General features: G+C 43.3%; 2 protein-coding genes across 7 annotated transcripts; one reads left to right on the forward strand and one right to left on the reverse strand.

Moving 5' to 3' along the window:
• Positions 1-6,174, reverse strand: dclre1c (DNA cross-link repair 1C, PSO2 homolog). 2 transcript variants are annotated; one of them, XM_080887943.1, is made up of 15 exons: positions 5,920-6,174; positions 5,777-5,828; positions 5,374-5,458; positions 5,217-5,276; positions 5,035-5,090; positions 4,269-4,370; positions 4,030-4,102; positions 3,600-3,740; positions 3,135-3,236; positions 2,778-2,914; positions 2,640-2,694; positions 2,116-2,204; positions 1,856-1,953; positions 1,529-1,603; positions 1-1,296 (listed from the first exon to the last, which is right to left on the reverse strand). In XM_080887943.1, exons 1-15 carry the CDS (start codon positions 6,026-6,028, stop codon positions 671-673), a joined length of 1,860 nt encoding a protein of 619 aa, XP_080744069.1. In that variant the 5' UTR covers positions 6,029-6,174; the 3' UTR covers positions 1-670. The 2 variants fall into 2 exon arrangements, with proteins under 2 accessions (XP_080744069.1, XP_080744068.1); XM_080887942.1 differs by having other exon boundaries at positions 3-1,299; positions 5,920-6,173.
• A 3,004-nt stretch (positions 6,175-9,178) lies between these two features.
• Positions 9,179-16,089, forward strand: tmem243b (transmembrane protein 243, mitochondrial b). 5 transcript variants are annotated; one of them, XM_080887305.1, is made up of 6 exons: positions 10,467-10,613; positions 11,162-11,258; positions 13,995-14,168; positions 14,395-14,445; positions 15,517-15,621; positions 15,705-16,089. In XM_080887305.1, exons 3-6 carry the CDS (start codon positions 14,091-14,093, stop codon positions 15,822-15,824), a joined length of 354 nt encoding a protein of 117 aa, XP_080743431.1. In that variant the 5' UTR covers positions 10,467-10,613; positions 11,162-11,258; positions 13,995-14,090; the 3' UTR covers positions 15,825-16,089. The 5 variants fall into 5 exon arrangements, with proteins under 5 accessions (XP_080743429.1, XP_080743430.1, XP_080743427.1 ...); XM_080887302.1 differs by having other exon boundaries at positions 10,468-10,613; positions 13,897-14,168; XM_080887303.1 differs by lacking the exons at positions 10,467-10,613; positions 11,162-11,258 and adding an exon at positions 9,179-9,292 and having other exon boundaries at positions 13,897-14,168.
• Positions 16,090-16,191: the final 102 nt, after the last annotated feature.

The raw sequence follows: 16,191 nt of genomic DNA on the forward strand, positions 1-16,191 counted from the left end.
GGATGACTGGATGTGTAAAGCGCTTTGGAGTCTTTAGGGACGAGTAAAGTGCTATATAAATACAGGCCATTTACCATTTTGATTTGAATAATCAGCCATAACACCTGAGTTAAAAATAAATATTTTATTTGTTTCTGGAACAAAACTTTAGCTTTAATGCAAACATTCCCCTCCTGTTGTCAGCAGCTGAAGCAGAACAAACCACAAACTGCCAGCAGAGAGGGAACGAGTGTCAGCTGTGACCTGCACAGGTGCAAGAATCCACCAATAGGCTTAAAGTGCGCAGGAACGAGTGTGTGGTTTAACAAACTGAAGTCTGTGGGGTTTGGAGGCCAACACTGACGCTGGAGGAGAGGACGTTTCAGCTCAGCCTGCAGAAGGAATGTGACAGCTTAAGGGTCTAAGTGAGAACGACAGGTCTGAAGAAAATTACGTTAAAGTTTGGTCTATTTATGCTCTCTAATTAGGCTGAGAAACTCTTCATGCTGGAAGCAGGTACTGAATGCATGTTAACCTCTCCTCCTGCCCCAGTGTGCTAGTGGGGGATCTCAGAGCTGGAGGTTCGTCACTAAAACGGAGGTAGCTGTGTGGTTTGCTTGTTTTGGCCTCGTCCGGCTGCTTTTTAAGGCTTTACTTTTCTAGTTTGCACAGTTTTTTTAGGAGCTCCCCATTAATGTTCGGGCCTGTAGTCCAGAGCCCTGATGTCCTCTCCTGCAGCCAGCTTCCTGTACAACTGAGACAGCTCATCACGCCGCGGCACCTTCGACTCCGGCGTGCAGGGAATATCAAAGTCTGACGACTGCTGAGACTCCGATTGGATAATTCCATCATCCCCCTCCTCCCTCTGCTTCTGCCCATCCAGCTCTGGTTGGATGATCAGGGTGTCGGGTAAACACGAGTCCATGTTCTGAGAGGAATGATTGGACTGCGAGCCGGACAGTGTCAGGCTGAAGCCATCGGGGGCAGTTTCTTCGTCGCTGAACAGATCGGGTGTCTGCGAGCCCGTCATCTCAGAGCAGCAGGACTGTGGTTGGCTCCTGAGGCTGTTCTGGCTGTCGGTCAGAGTCTCGGTGGTGAAGAAGTCCTCCCACCTCGGAGGCTGAGATGAAATGTCCTCCGGCTGTCCGGCTCCAACCTTTTCCTCGTCACCTTGCTGCTCCTCCTCCTCCTCCTCCTCCTCGCCGTTGGACTCAGTGCAGTCGACGTAGTTATGAGCAGCAGGCTGGGCATCGGCAATGGTCAGCGGTAAAGACTCCTCCACACACACAGGGAGTGCTGTTGTTTCGAGAGTTCCCTCTACTTATAGAACAAAAGAAACAAAATCAAACAAACAGTAACAGTGAAGTACTCAGGGCAAAAAAATACTGCAACATGACATCACTTCCTGTCGTGACATTCATATCCTACAGCGCTCAGGAAAATTAAAGGGCCTACTCGATCATCTCAGCTGAACTTCCTCAGACCCCGTGAATCCATTTCAGCTGCTTTGGTGCAAATCAAAGTGACAGCAAGTAACTTGCAGACTTACCTTTTTGTACTCCCAACTTCTTCCTCACTGGTGCCACATCGAGCCCATCAAACAGCTCATCATCGCTCTCTGAGTCTGAACACACAAACACACATCAGCCTTGTTTTAATGACTGGTCTATCTTATTGAAGCAACACAACACATTCCTGCCTGTTGTTCAAACGCTTATAAAAGCGTCGCCTCCTGTGTTTGTGTGAAGAAGCTGAATGAAGGGCAACGCGTGAGAGGCAAACACGGGGCCAAGCAGTGATCTGTAAACAAGCGCGTGGCGGCAGGCCCGCGTGCTGTTATGGAGAGCACCTGTCATTACGAGTGTGTTTGTGTTACCACAAGTAGGTCGCTGCACCCTGCTGCGTTTGAGGACTCCCAGAGGTTTGTAAACAAACGCCGCCTCATCAGACTGCTTCCTGCACATCAGCTTCAACCTGATCAGACATGCAGAAATGGCGTCGTGTTAAACTGTTAGATTGTTGAATAAAGACAGCAGTAAAACCTTTTAAAGTTACCACAAGTTACATTTGATTATAAATCAAGTAAAAGTAAGTTTAGACTTTTACATTTGTACAATTAAAATGAAGTTGACTCACATCTGTGTGACTTCAGTCAGTGTTCGACCAATGGGGATGACACTGGGGTAGATGTTCACCGGCTGGAGGTATGACAGGAAGTCCTTAATCTGAAAATCAGGAGAAGCATAGCAACAGGAACAACATGAAGTCCTTTTAAAGTGGACTACTCTTCCAGCTTTGACTCTGATACAGCAGCTTTGCATGATTCACAGTTCAAAATAATTCTTACTGATATCATAGTAGTTCTTAGTGCAGTCTTCTTCTGATTGGCTGCCCCTCATAAACAAAAGGTTTGAACAGCAAATGGGTGGGGCTTTGGTTTCATTGTCCAAACAGAAATGAACATGGCCTCAAACATCAGCACTGATGCGACACAAGTATATATCTACTCATCATGGGCAAGGAATATTGAGATAATTTTGGGTTTTTAATTCTCCGAACTGTTTTCCGAACCAGAATGGAGTGATTGTTTAGCACACATCTTTAATGACTTCAAACAAGAAGGTCCAAATACAATACTGTGTGAGTGGAAGTGCGTTTACCTCGGAGTAGGAGGAGTGGAAGCTGAAACAGGCTCGGTATGAACTGCCTCCTGTCCTGCATAAACACACAAAAATACATTTGGAGCACAAAACCAGACTTTATTTCTAGTGAGTGCATGACGCTGGAGCTGTTCTTACTTTATTATGACGCTGGTCTTCTTGGTTCTTTCTCCAAACCACATCGTGGACGGTTTGATGCTGATGATGCGAAGAGGCGTCCCATCAGCAGCCGTGCATCCACACGGCAGCCGATTTCCTTGGAAAAACTCTTCATCCTACAAACAAAAATCCCAGATAAAAACGTAGTGTCGCAGGAACAGAAAGAATGAAAGAAGAAAAGATTTAGGTTTTGTATCAGAAGTGGAAATGGTTCATTATCATAAACGCAGAACTACCACAAAGTTGTTTTTCAGAAATATTGAGGTTCAGGAAAACAAATCTAAACTTCTGAAGTAAAGGAACCACGAATTTGTTTGTGAGAGACTAAAACGGGACCTTTGGGTGTCGACAAGCGTGTATCTGAGTCCTGCGGTCGGTTGTCACGTAGCTTAGGATCTCCGGCATCTTCTTGAACATCGCCAGAGTGTTGACGTGGATCTGCAGGAAAAACAGTGGACTTCATGTTACAGTGATGATTATGAGGTTAATATTTCCATCCATGCATCAGTTTCTCCCCATATTTGATGTCTGTGGTTTACCAGCTACTGAAGTTTTACCCACCATGCCTCTAAACTTTTCATTAATAAATACTCAATGTAGCTTCCATAAGTGTGTTTTAACATGTTTTATTTTATTTTATCTTATTTTTTATTTTACTTTGCTTATGCTATTTGTATATGTACAGCACTTTGTGAACCCTTGTTTTATGTGAAAGTGCTTTATAAATAACGCTGGTATGGTATGGTATGGTATGGTATGGTATGGTATGGTGATGAAGGAAAGAAGGCTGACAAAAGAGACCTGTGTGTTGAACTCCTCTCCCAGGTTGATAAACAGGTACTCGTATCCATACGCAGCTTTACAGTTGAGCCACACAACGTGATGAGGACTCTGACTGATCCAGTTTCCAACCAACTCAGAGATTCCGGATAAACAGACCTCCTACGAACAAACAAACGAACACACCCACACACACACACACAGGCTCAAATACCGATTAAAATCATAGAAAACTGACTGCTTCTAATTCATCATAATCATCCTGAGTTATAACACAAGTTATAACAAACAAGATTTTTTAATGGAGGAAATGTCAGTGAGGTTATGACTTATTTACAATAAAAGGTTCATGTACTAAATATTAAGTTTGAGCGAGGTGTACTTAATGAACTGGCACCTGTCCCTGTGTGTTAACTGTATATCTCAGCAGTGACTGAAAACCAGCACGTACCCGCGATGGGATCTGGTAGAAGCGCGGGTCATAGAAGGTGGAGTCCAGATAGATGCTCTGAATGTCTTTGACCCTGTGAAGCGCGACACAGCGGCGTGAACTTAGTGCTCCAAAACAATCCGCATCTGAAGCTTACGTGAGCTGTCCAATCACAGCTCAAGAAGAAAATGCATTCCAGACACAGCGAATCAGAGAAACTCAGGATGAAACGAGGATGATGGCAATGTTTGGTGACTGACCTGCTGCCCGAGTGTAGGTGCTCCATTCTGGACACGTCTCCGACAGGCAACCTGAAGTCTCCTGTATACAACACGTTTCCATGGGAACCCTCAAACAGGAACCTGCGATACAAACAAACTACCAATTTGTTTGGTCTCCGATTTTCTCACCTGATCATGTGACCCCTTTAAAGTGTACACAGAACGCATTTTTGAATTCCTCGAAGTCACAGATGTTAAAGAGTGAAGTTTATTTAGCCGATTATGGAAAAATTAACAAAAACGGGAGCTTCAGACTGAGCAGGTGGGAGGGGAGGTGAAACTGAATTGTTTGTAGAAGAGATGTGTTTAAGTTCTCCTGGGTCTCCTGGTGTTTGTTATACTCTGTAACAAACCCACAAGGTTACATACTTTCTCTGTCAGTGCGCCCCAGGGTGGCTGTGGCTACAATGTAGCTTGCCATCACCAGTGTGTGAGTGTGTGTGTGAATGGGTGGATGACTGGTTGTGTAAAGCGCTTTGGGGTCCTTAGGGACTAGTAAAGCGCTATACAAATACAGGCCATTTACCATTTGACCCTGAAGTCACCTTATATCATATATTTCCTGACCAGCTGTAACAAAACCTCAATAAGTAAAAGATCAGAAGATCTAAACAATAGATTTCTCTGTGTGAGTTGTGTTCTGAGTTGTGATTAAAGTTTTGGGTGTTTTGTAAAGGATCCGCATGAAGCTTGGGAAAAGTGAAATCCTCCAAACATACAAATGTTGGTGGAAAATTAAACTCACATGACGGAGCCGGGACAGTGACCTGCTGGAAGCAACGTCACCACGACCTCTTCTTTCTGTCAGGGTTAAAAACAACAAACTCACACATATGGATGACAGGTTGCATCTACAGCTACATGTCTGACTTTTAGTAGTTTCAAATTCGACACAGAGCCAGACTCAAACCGATGAGCACCCAGTACCTCTCCTGATGCTTCGTCCACGAGAGAAATCTGAGTCGGGCTCTCGAGCTCAAGAGGAACCTGAACAGATGATTTAACAGGAGAGATAACTCACGTTATATATCTTCTGTTTAAATATTTAAAAAACAATCTGATAAAAGCAGAGATGTGTACTCACGATGTATTCCTCCCAAAAAGCGTACTTTGGATTGTTCAGCAGCAGCTCTTTGGTTACAAAGGAGCAGTAAAGCCTCACAGTGCGACTGCAAACAACAAATTTATATTCAGCCCTGAGTTACACGCTCATTAAAGCAGTGTTAGGTTTTAATTTCACAGCAGGAACAATTCATCTTTCCGATCAACCATGGGGCTGCTTGATGCCCATAACGCCCACAACAAGCAGCTGAACTGCACCCTGTGTGACATAGTAACGTTTCACAGTAAGTTTAAAAGATGGTAAATTAGTGCAGAAAGGTCACAATTGTAATTCTTCACCCGAAGTCTGAGACAAATCTCAACTTTGACTCAAATATCTGAGGATCACTGGATTAAATATCAGTTTAACAGCACCCAGGCTTCACCTGAACTGCAGCTTCCTCTTCAGCAGAGGTCCTTTCAGCCCTTTCATGTGATCTGTTCAGTGAAACAGAGAGGACACCCGCCATCAGGAGGCCACACATGTAATATGTACCGTTTCTAACAACTGTGCAGGTGCCAGGCTCACCTTTGTGACAGTGGGAGAGGAAATATGCCCGGGCATGTAGGTTCTCCCTGTCGAACCGGTCCAGAGAGATGGTGGGGTACTCCTTCATCCGACCCGCAAACGAACTCATCTTCACTGCGACTATTTTATTTCAGTTTCCTGTTAATTGTTCATGCGTACTTAACTTAACGAAACCAACATATTTTTATTCCCAATACCGGTTTGTTTGTTTGTCCCGCCCACGGAACTGAGCTCCCCTTCTTCGCTTTATTTTTAAGACCATTTAGCCAGTACTACCGCCACCCAGTGTCAACTCGAAGTCCTATATTCCTGTCGAGCTAGCGAACTCTTATCCTCTGGTATTTCATCAGAGTGAGTTTAAGATGTTCCAGTTTCTCATTTAACATTAATATAATTTTTCAGCCACCATCCCAGACTCTCTTTTCTTAATATTATTATCACCAGTGAGATGGCATGTCGTTTGTGGCCATCTAATGAAACTTTGTGACCGCTGTCCTCCAACGTAGAAGAAGAAAATTCATGGTTACCAGGTAACCAACAAGCGCAGGGTCCGTCCAAAAGTCGTCTACAGATCTTTTACTTCAAATAAAACGTTTTGGTATCTGTCGCGCGTCTGTTGGCAGAACTCCATTTAAAAAAGCCAAATTATAACATTTTTCTAAATGCAAATGAATTATATATTGTTATTTACTTGTTGTTGTTTTTTGTCTCGATCTTTCAGCATGGCTTACATATGGACATGACGTTTTTTCTCAGAATTATCAGAATCAGAATCAGAAAGGGGTTTATTGCCAAATGTTGAGCAGGTTTACAACATTAGGAAATTGCTGCGGTGCTTCAGTGCAAACATAGTGTCATAAATAGCACTTAAATAGACATGAAAAAATAAAAGTAGGGATAAGAATTAAAAGTGCTACGTAGAAAGATATGTGCATGAGCTATACATGAGATATATACATGAGAATAAGAATTAAGAGTGCTACGTTGAAAGATATATACATAAGTGCAGGTGGTGATCAGTGCCAATCATGGAATGATGCAGTGACACAGTGTAGGGTCATGTGTTAGTGGCGGGGACAGTCATATGGTTATTGTTCATGTGTCCAACAGCAGAGGGGAAGAAACTGTTCTTATAGCGAGAGGTTCTGGTGCGAATGGACCGGAGCCTCCTGCCTGAGGGCAGCAGGTCAAACAGACTGTGTCCAGGGTGAGAAGGGTCAGCTGAGATCCGAGCTGCACGCCGCAATGTCCTGGAGGTGTACAGGTCCTGCAAAGATGGGAGTCTGCAGCCAATCACCTTCTCAGCAGAGCGCACAACACGCTGCAGTCTCTGTTTGTCCCTGATAGTGGCTCCAGCGTACTACACGGTGATGGAGGAGGTGAGGATGGACTCGATGATTGCAGTGTAGAACTGCATCATCGTCCGTGTTGGCAGGTTGAATTTCTTCAGCTGCCTCAGGAAGTACATCCTCTGCTGGGCTTTCTTGATGACGGAGGTGATGGTGGGCTCCCACTTCAGGTCCTGGGTGATGGTGGTACCCAGGAAGCGGAATGAGTCCACAGAGGTGATGGGGGTGTCAGTCAGGATGATGGGGGGGAGTGGGGCTGTGTGCTTCCTGAAGTCCACAATAATCTCCACTGTCTTCTGGGCATTCAGCACCAGGTTGTTGTGGCTGCACCAGGACACCAGACGTTCAACCTCCCTCCTGTAGGCAGACTCGTCCCCGTCCGAGATGAGTCCAATAACGGTGGTGTCATCTGCAAACTTGATTAGCTTGACAGACTGGTGGGTGGAGGTGCAGCAGTTGGTGTACAGGGAGAAGAGCAGAGGAGAAAGAACACAGCCCTGAGGGGAGCCGGTGCTGATGGTCCGGGAGTCCGAGACATTCTTTCCCAGCCTCACATGCTGCTTCCTGTCCGTCAGGAAGTCAGTGATCCACCGGCAGATGGGGTCAGGCACATTCATCTGGGAAAGCTTGTCTCGGAGATGGTCTGGAAGGATGGTGTTGAAGGCAGAGCTGAAGTCCACAAACAGGATCCTGGCGTAGGTTCCTGGGGAGTCCAGATGCTGCAGGAACAAAACAATATGGCCACTTTTTTCCCCGGTGGCCTAATCCTCTTCCGTACTTACATGTAATACAAAAAGAAAAATGTAATAGTTTGGGGGGCTATCCCAGCTACGACCGAGAGGCAAAGGGTTTTAAATTATTTAAAATATTTTTAAAATAAAATGGAGCTTTTGGGATTATTTCAATGCCGATTACCGGAGGAACAGAATGATACGTTTAACATCTTCTGCAGTATCTAAGGAGCTACTTTTTAATAAAATCTAAAAAGAACTAAAATGATATTTAACCACTTTGTTAAGCCGATACCAGTTTTCAAGAAAGTCCAACAGAATATTTTTTATAGCATTAGTATATACATACATACACACTTACATAAATAATACAAACTTAAATTTACAAAATACAGTATTTAAAATCCTGCTTGTAGGTATTAAATCGACATGACTTACTTCCAGCAAAATCCGATAACTAGCGGGGAGATCTGTTTGTATGGGCTTAAAACCTGGGCCCTTGTGCTTTTGTTTACATCAGGCTGGAGCCTTACTGTGACCTGTCGTGTTCACTGATAACTGAGCCAAAGTCCATGTGCAGAGCGGAAGGACGCTGACTGCAAATCTGGAAAAACGGAGCACCAAAGAATACAGATCAGATATTTTAGTAATTCAATCATATATATATATATATATATATATATATATATATATATATATATATATATATATATATATATATATATATATATATATATATATAATCATATTCTTTAACAGATGAATTAATTCAGCACTGAGCACACAGTTTTCTAACCCTGTAAACCACCTGAGCTGATATAATATGAAAATAATAGGGTTTTTATTTCCACGAGAGTTAGACAGTAGTTAGAAAAACCGATTTAATTATCAAACAATCAGTTTTACTGATGGTTTATAGATAATAATGCTTGTGTAAGAAGTTAGACTCAAGGCCCGAAAGTGAGTCACGTTATCTTGAAGTGAAGTTGTATTCTGAGAAAATGCTTCAGTTACGTCATTGCAGGAATTTATTTTCTAGAACAGATTTCAAGCAAGCATGAGTTTCTCTTTCTTTGGGTCTGTTTTGCTGGGGTTAATCTCAGGGCTTGTCACACTGCCCTCATGTGATGCTAACATGAGGGGTGAGATTATGTATGGGCCCACTGCTTCTCAGATCTCAGGCTTCCCCCACCTCAAATCAAACCCAGTGGTTATTTAGCTGCCCCTGGAGTGTGTTTATGCTTATTAACTTGTAATTAAAGAAAGTTGATCCGGCCTTGCTACAGGCAGGAGGTGAGTGAAATACCATTACTCATATTACAGGACTGCTTTAAGTTGCTATGACAGAAGTCTTTTATTCTTCACACCGAACTCCATTCAGAGTTTGAGTGATTTAACTTAGCAGGGTGCTGAAATTATTACGGGAAAATTTTGCTTTTAAATATCCAATTTTTAAAAAATCGTTTTTGTTTACCTGAAATCGTTGTTTTTTTTTTTAAAGAAATGTTTTGTATAAAATAATATATTTACCGGGTTAAACTGCAAAAAACTTAATTTAAAAAACAATTTGTTAAAATAGCGTGCCTATTAGTGGCCACTGTTACATTACTCTTACTTTTTTTTTAGACACGGCGCTTTTGGTTATAAACGGCCAGTTTTGTTTGTTTGTTTTGTTGGTTTTTATGGAGTTCGGCCTAAGCGTCGGCCCAACAATAATTCCACTCGCCTTTAACAACAGAGAGCTTTTAATGGAAACTGGAACTCCCGACATTTTGTGTTTGCTGTCTCTTAGAGGGCGCTCGTGAGCTAGTCCGCAATGGACGGCGACACAAAAATGTAAATGTTGCCTTGTTACAATTATCTTCTAAAAATTTTTATCGTATTTTTAAACAAATATGTTTTTACAATGACAAACATCATTCTACTTTAATTTTTCACAGATTTCAAGTGCAGTTAAAAAAGTATTTCTGTGCTTATTAGGGACGTCACAGCACCATTAGCAACTTTACGGCAGCTGCCATTTTGATTTCAGGCAAGAAGGCGGCAGCATCAGAGAATTTGTAGCAGCTACCTCTTTGTACCATTACGTTGACTCATCTCAGTCAACTAAATATTCCGAACACTTAAACGTTTCCACTATGTTTTATGTACGCATGTTTATCGTCCATAAATATGTGCCATCAAGAGTTGCCTACTGTCGTAAATACCTTACCAGGCAACTCAGCAAGTATTGGCAGAATAGGTAAATTTGTTTCACAGCGTGAAAAACTAAAACGTAGTGCCGTTTTATTTCAATTCAGACGCAGAATAAATACGGTGTTAGCGAATAATACAATAAAATGTGACCTTTTAAAGCTATAAGCAAGTCTAAGTAACTATTTTAGCCGTGTATCTACACTCACTCCTGCTCACTGAGGAGCGCCCCCTGTTGCGCTCCAGGGTGAAGTGCAGCCATTTTGAGTACAGTGGGACCGACAGGAAGTGGAATGGCTATCTTACAGATCGGCTGTGATAACAGCTCGATGCGGACCTGCCGGGCTTTAATTCCCTTTAACTGTGACCCTGATCGCTCTGAAGTTGATTCCAGTAGAGTCAACACAGAAGTGGGAGGCAGGTATGTTTCACTGGAAGATTTAGATTAGAGGAAGATTTTTTGGTAAATTTGTGGGCACTTCTCGAGCAGCCGGGGAGCAGTTGTTTGGAGTTAGCTTAGCTCAGATCACCCGCTTCGGTGCTGGCCCTATCACGGGTAAATCTCAGGTTAGCTTACACTACTGAAGGCAGCTTTAAGGTTACCGTCTTCTTTCCATTTCTATGCATGCTTAATAATATTAATGGCTAAGATACGAGCTCTTCTCCAGCGTTTTCTCCTCGTAGTGCTAACATATGGTCGTTAACCCTCAGGTGAAGCTACTGAGCTGTTTTGAGTGAACTTGAGCGATTACAGACACGATAAGCTATATACTGAGCCCGCAGAGTGCACAGCATCAATTTGAGTCAGACTATGTTTTCAAAGCAGATTAAAGCTCTTTAATTTCTCTGTGTTGGAGGACAGTTCAATGCTAAAGACTTTGAGATTTCTGGAAATTGGTATTTACTGAAACAATAATAATTACTAACAAGTTATTTTCAGTAATTCCCCGTGTTTTTATTTTTATGCAGCTTGTCTGTGGTTTTATGTCCCTGTAACTTGAAACCAACCATTACTGACAAGAGAGACGTTTTTGACCAAAACTGTGGTCCTGCTAACATTTCAGAGGTAAATAATCAAACCTTCATCACATGGGACTTCGCTGTCAGGCTGTTTGTGCTTAATGCTTTTTTCATTACAGTAACACACTGTTTACATTTATTAAGCTCTGAGCTCTGTAAAACGTGTAGCACTCTACAAACATTTGTCCAGGTTAAAGCTGATCGATCACAGCTGTGGGAACGTGGTTCCTATCGAGAGTGCTCCTTGGAACCTTTCTGCTGGTGCCACAGTTGCACAAGAGCGGGATGATTGAAGTGTGCACGACACAAGCAAAGAAAGGACATCAGATAACACCCGTGTGTTTGTACCGTGAAAACGCAGGCGCACTCAACTGTCGCGCCACATTTTGTCTGAGATCGACACAAGTGATCTCAGAAACGTGGCGTTTACAGTGGAATAGAGTTTAAAAATCAGTTTTAATCATGTTTGATGAGTTTAAAAACTTTCTAAAGTCAGAGGTTTGTGAGAAAATCGTACATATTAAAGCAGCACACATTTGACAAAGATTTTACAGTTTTTCTGCTCATAAATCTGATGTTATAGCCTTATGCTTTTTCCTGGCAAATTCTCGCTGTACTCTGAGAATGACCACTGCTTTATGACTACACAACCTCTCTCTCCTCCTTAGTTTTGCCTGTATCAGTCCTGGTGTGTCTTCATGTGTTTTAAAGTGCAGATTTCGATATTTTCCTCTGATTTGTGTTGGTATGAAGCTGCTGTGTTTGTATTCTTCCTTTATCTGGATTTATCGGGGTGTCATTTTTGTTTTTCGGTGCCTCTGTTCAGACTCAGGGTTTCTTGTTAAGCGGCCTAGTGAATCACAAGGCTTAGGAGGAATGTCGCCTTGGGCCGACCGTACGCTCGGTGATAAAAGAGCTGTTGTTTTGCACTCTTGTTTTTTCTGCTGAGAAAGCTCTGCTGAGGGTTTTATTTCCTTTCCTGCTGCCTTCTCACCCAGAAAAGAAGAAATGTCTGCAGCCGCCTTTATGAAAGTGGTGCTTGAATCTGCTGAGAGGATGCATCTGTGCCCGTGTGGCGATGTCGTCACCCTGCAGGCTCACATTTTGTAGCTTTAGTAAAGTTTAGCTCCACATTGCCAGTATTTCCTGTTAAGGCCCTCAGACTGCAGAGGAGTGACTCAGTGATCAGTGGGACAGCCACTGTGGGCACCACAGTCTAATGTCCACATCTGGCTTTTGTTCATTTTTCTAAAACCAGCTTTGATGTCGGTGTCTGAAGAAACTACACCGGATAAAATCTGTGACAGAAACGTGCGCTGGTGCCGCCGACCTTTGACACCAGACTCCTCTTCCAGGATTCAAGGAGCTTTATTGTCATTTCCATCACATGTTAACATGAGGTGGAACGAAATTATGTACACACGGTCCCGGAGCTAAAAGAAACAAAATAATGAAGAAACAGAATTTCTTTAAAAAAAAAAGAAGTAATAAATAAGTAGTTGTTGTTATTTTTGTTTTTTTAACAAACAGAATAACAAGTAATAAAACAATACGATAAATAAGTATTGCGACCTCTGAGTTCAAATAATTTCCTAATATGCTCATCCTTAAACACTCATGAACTATATTTGTGTTTTTTCTTTAGTCAGGAACTCTCCTGAGATGAAACTCTTTATTTTTGTAACGTTATCAAAGATAACAAAAACAAACAGGATAAAATTAAAATCCGAGCACGAAACGCCAAGCTGCTACGTGCTTTATAGATGGAATTCTCTAATAAACACTTTAAGTGTTTTTAAAGGCTTTACTAAGGTTCAACACAGGAAAATCTGCAGCCTGGGAGAGCCTGGAGGAGGCCGCTGTGTCACCAGTGTAAAGATTTAGCGGTAAATGTGTCCTTATTGGTGTTTTTATAACAACAGAAAATCAAATGGAACGGGCAATGAGGCTGCAGGAGGGTTTATAAGTCGGGAGGCCCGAGGTTCCATTTTATTTATTTTATTTTTTGTTTTTATCACTGCATCCCTCACGGGGGTTTCAAGGCTTCTGTTATAGAGAACAGGCATTGCTGCTTCTGGGGGGATCAGGTGGAATCTTCTTCCAGATGTGGCTGGCTTCTCTGTGCCTCAGCCACAGCTGTCACTTTGTTTTCTATATAAAGTGAATTCTGCTGTGTATGAAATATTAATGGTGTTCATAAGAACTGTGCAGCAGCAGGTGTTTGTTTCAGTTTCACTGCAGAAGCAGAGCGATGTTTTCTGCTTCTCCTCCCGGTTTTCCGTCACACTGTAAAGTAGTGAGGTCAGCGTGTGAGCAAGCAGCGACAGGCTCATGATCTCACTGAGCGGCCTGTGAACCGCCAGACTAACGACACGCTGTAGCTCACAGCTCTTTAAAGGAGTCTGTGAGGTTTTGATTTGAGCTTCCTCTTTCTGTACCATTCACTGTATGGATATCAGCAGCTGTGGTTTGTTATCTATCCTAAACAAAGAGGAAGTGAAGCAAGAGGAACTACAGTGTAAATCTTTCTGACGTATCCTTTGATTGGCGGCAGCGGCTGACCACTACTGACAGACAATCATGTCGTTCCTCAGAGAAACTTTGACACTCTGATATTTAATGCTTTTCAGGGAGCGCTGCCCACGCTGCCTCTTGTTAACAGTCTCTGTTTTCTGTCACTAAAGTGAAGGAGGAGCAGCAGCCTACCTGGTCCCTTTAGCCCACACCTCTATAATGTCCCCACGGCTCCGCCCACACTGACCGTCTTCTCCCCGGCGTGCAGAAAGACACGGCTAGTATGCAGCAGAACTGTCGCAGCTTTTCCATGAAGTGGCGCTGCTGAGAAACGATCAGTCGGGGCTGTACTGCCGGCGCCGCCATGGATGACTTCACTACAAGGACGTATGGCACGAGTGGCCTGGACAACAGACCGCTGTTTGGAGAGACGTCCGCTCGGGTATGATGTCAGCCATTACTGATGTTTCTGCAGGAGAGCGACTGGGCTGTGTATAAAGAGCAAAAGCTGCTGAGGACTACTTTCAGCAGCGGATTAATCTGAATATTTATTAACTGTTGCTTGTACTGAAGTAATTCATTAGAGTCACTTTAGCTGAAAATGATCAGGTCTGATCAGCAGTGCGTAATCCTCAGGGTGATGCACTCATCTGATCTGTTTCTTGCAGGATCGAATCATCAACACGGCGGTGGGGGGATTTACGTCTGTGGTGGTTCTGGTGAGTTCTGCATCGTTCATACAGACCTAAAAAAATGTCACCACACCTGCTCTGGCACACAGGAAGAAGCCGCTCCTGAGTGGGCGGAGGTGAAACCAGCCAGTCTAGCAGCTGCTGCTCTTCTCCTCTCAGTGCAGTGTCTCAATCTTTTTTTTTCTTTTTTTTTGTCCCTGAACACATCTGTCCATCAGCCAGAGACCTCTTTGATCTAAAACCCATGCTGCTGGTGTCCTGAGACAGAATTACAAAGCCTGACCTTGCCTGTCTGTCTGAAGCTCAGAGTAAGGAGTAGAATAAAGGAACTCAAACTTGGGATTATTTTCATAACTGTTAACAGCATCATTTAATATTTGTGCAGCTAAATTATCCACCAGGTAGCTGGATATCCTTACGGCTAATGATTTGTCAATCACAAGCTGTGAACCAATGAGCATACCTCAGGTAACCCTCCTTTCAACCAAACCAAACCAAAGTTCACCAGCTTTTATCTTTTCTTCAGTGTGCCTAAAAACGTGGGACTGAGCCAGTAAGTTTATCAGAAAAGTGTTTCCCGAGGGTCAGCGACATCTCGCCCTGGAGCTATCGGCCATATTGGATGTGATATTAAAAACAGGTCGTGAGGGGAGAATGTTGTTCCCAGACCTGGTGTTGCTAGGTGAAATCGCAGCTGTCTATGGTTTCCTGTAGGCTGCACACGAGACATCAGCATATCTGCAAACACTCACTGAGTGGAACGGCATTAAAACCCCAAAAAGTGGGGGGCAAACAGAAAATGGAACATTCACCTTCAAAGTAAAAGTTGCACATTTTGAAACATGAGCTCTGAGATGAAACCCTTACTTTGAAGGACAACGCTTTCAGTTTGTGTCGCATGACCAGAATGGACAAGTTCATGTCAGCTGACTGCAAAACGGTTGCACGACCAAAAGTGTTAGCAACCACAGCTATCAGAAGTCTTTACCATCTCTGGCTGCGACTGTCGCTTCATGCGGGTTGTGCTCAAAAGAACGTACAGAAGAGCGACGTATGTTCACTAGCATGTATTTTTATTCACGAGCATTTGTTTTGCAGGTGACTGTCATCTGTTCCTTTGTGTTTCCCACGATGCCTCCGCGGCCGCTGAACATCTTCTTCGCCGTGTGCATCCTGCTGACCTGCAGCTCTACGTTAGTGCTGGTAAACAAACATGGCCAAATGCTCACGCAAAGGTCGCCGGGTCACAGAAGGGAGCCTTTAAACGTCTGTTCTCTGTCTTGCAGATATTCTGGTACCGGCAGGGCAACCTGGAGCCCAAATTCAGGAATCTGATCTACTTCATGCTGGCGTCCATCGTGCTGCTGTGTATATGTGCCAACCTCTACTTCCATGACGTCAGGTAAAGGCAGGGCCAAGGAAGCGGGAACAAGGGAACACGTAGCCTTCATGAGCAGGACCAGCGTGAAGGAGTCACATGACCAAAATAATAACTGTTACATAAACTTGAACCTGGTGTGGAATCAGCACCAGTGGGAACTGTGCACAGAGACTTGACTCAGTGTGGGATGATGATGTACTGTAAGAGGTGACAAACTGCTGGAGCACAACACACAGTCGACTGTTTATACGCACAAAAAATCCACCTCTGATTCTCAGAGTCGCTTTAAATCTGACGTCTTTTACATTTATCTTTCCTTCACTCTCACGTTTGATCTGCAGTTCTTTAAAGATATGAGTTTTGATCATTAAACTCCAACAAAACGCCATCAA

Source organism: Rhamphochromis sp. 'chilingali', assembly GCF_963969265.1.
Source record: "Rhamphochromis sp. 'chilingali' genome assembly, chromosome: 7".
Classification (NCBI taxonomy): Eukaryota; Metazoa; Chordata; class Actinopteri; order Cichliformes; family Cichlidae; genus Rhamphochromis; species Rhamphochromis sp. 'chilingali'.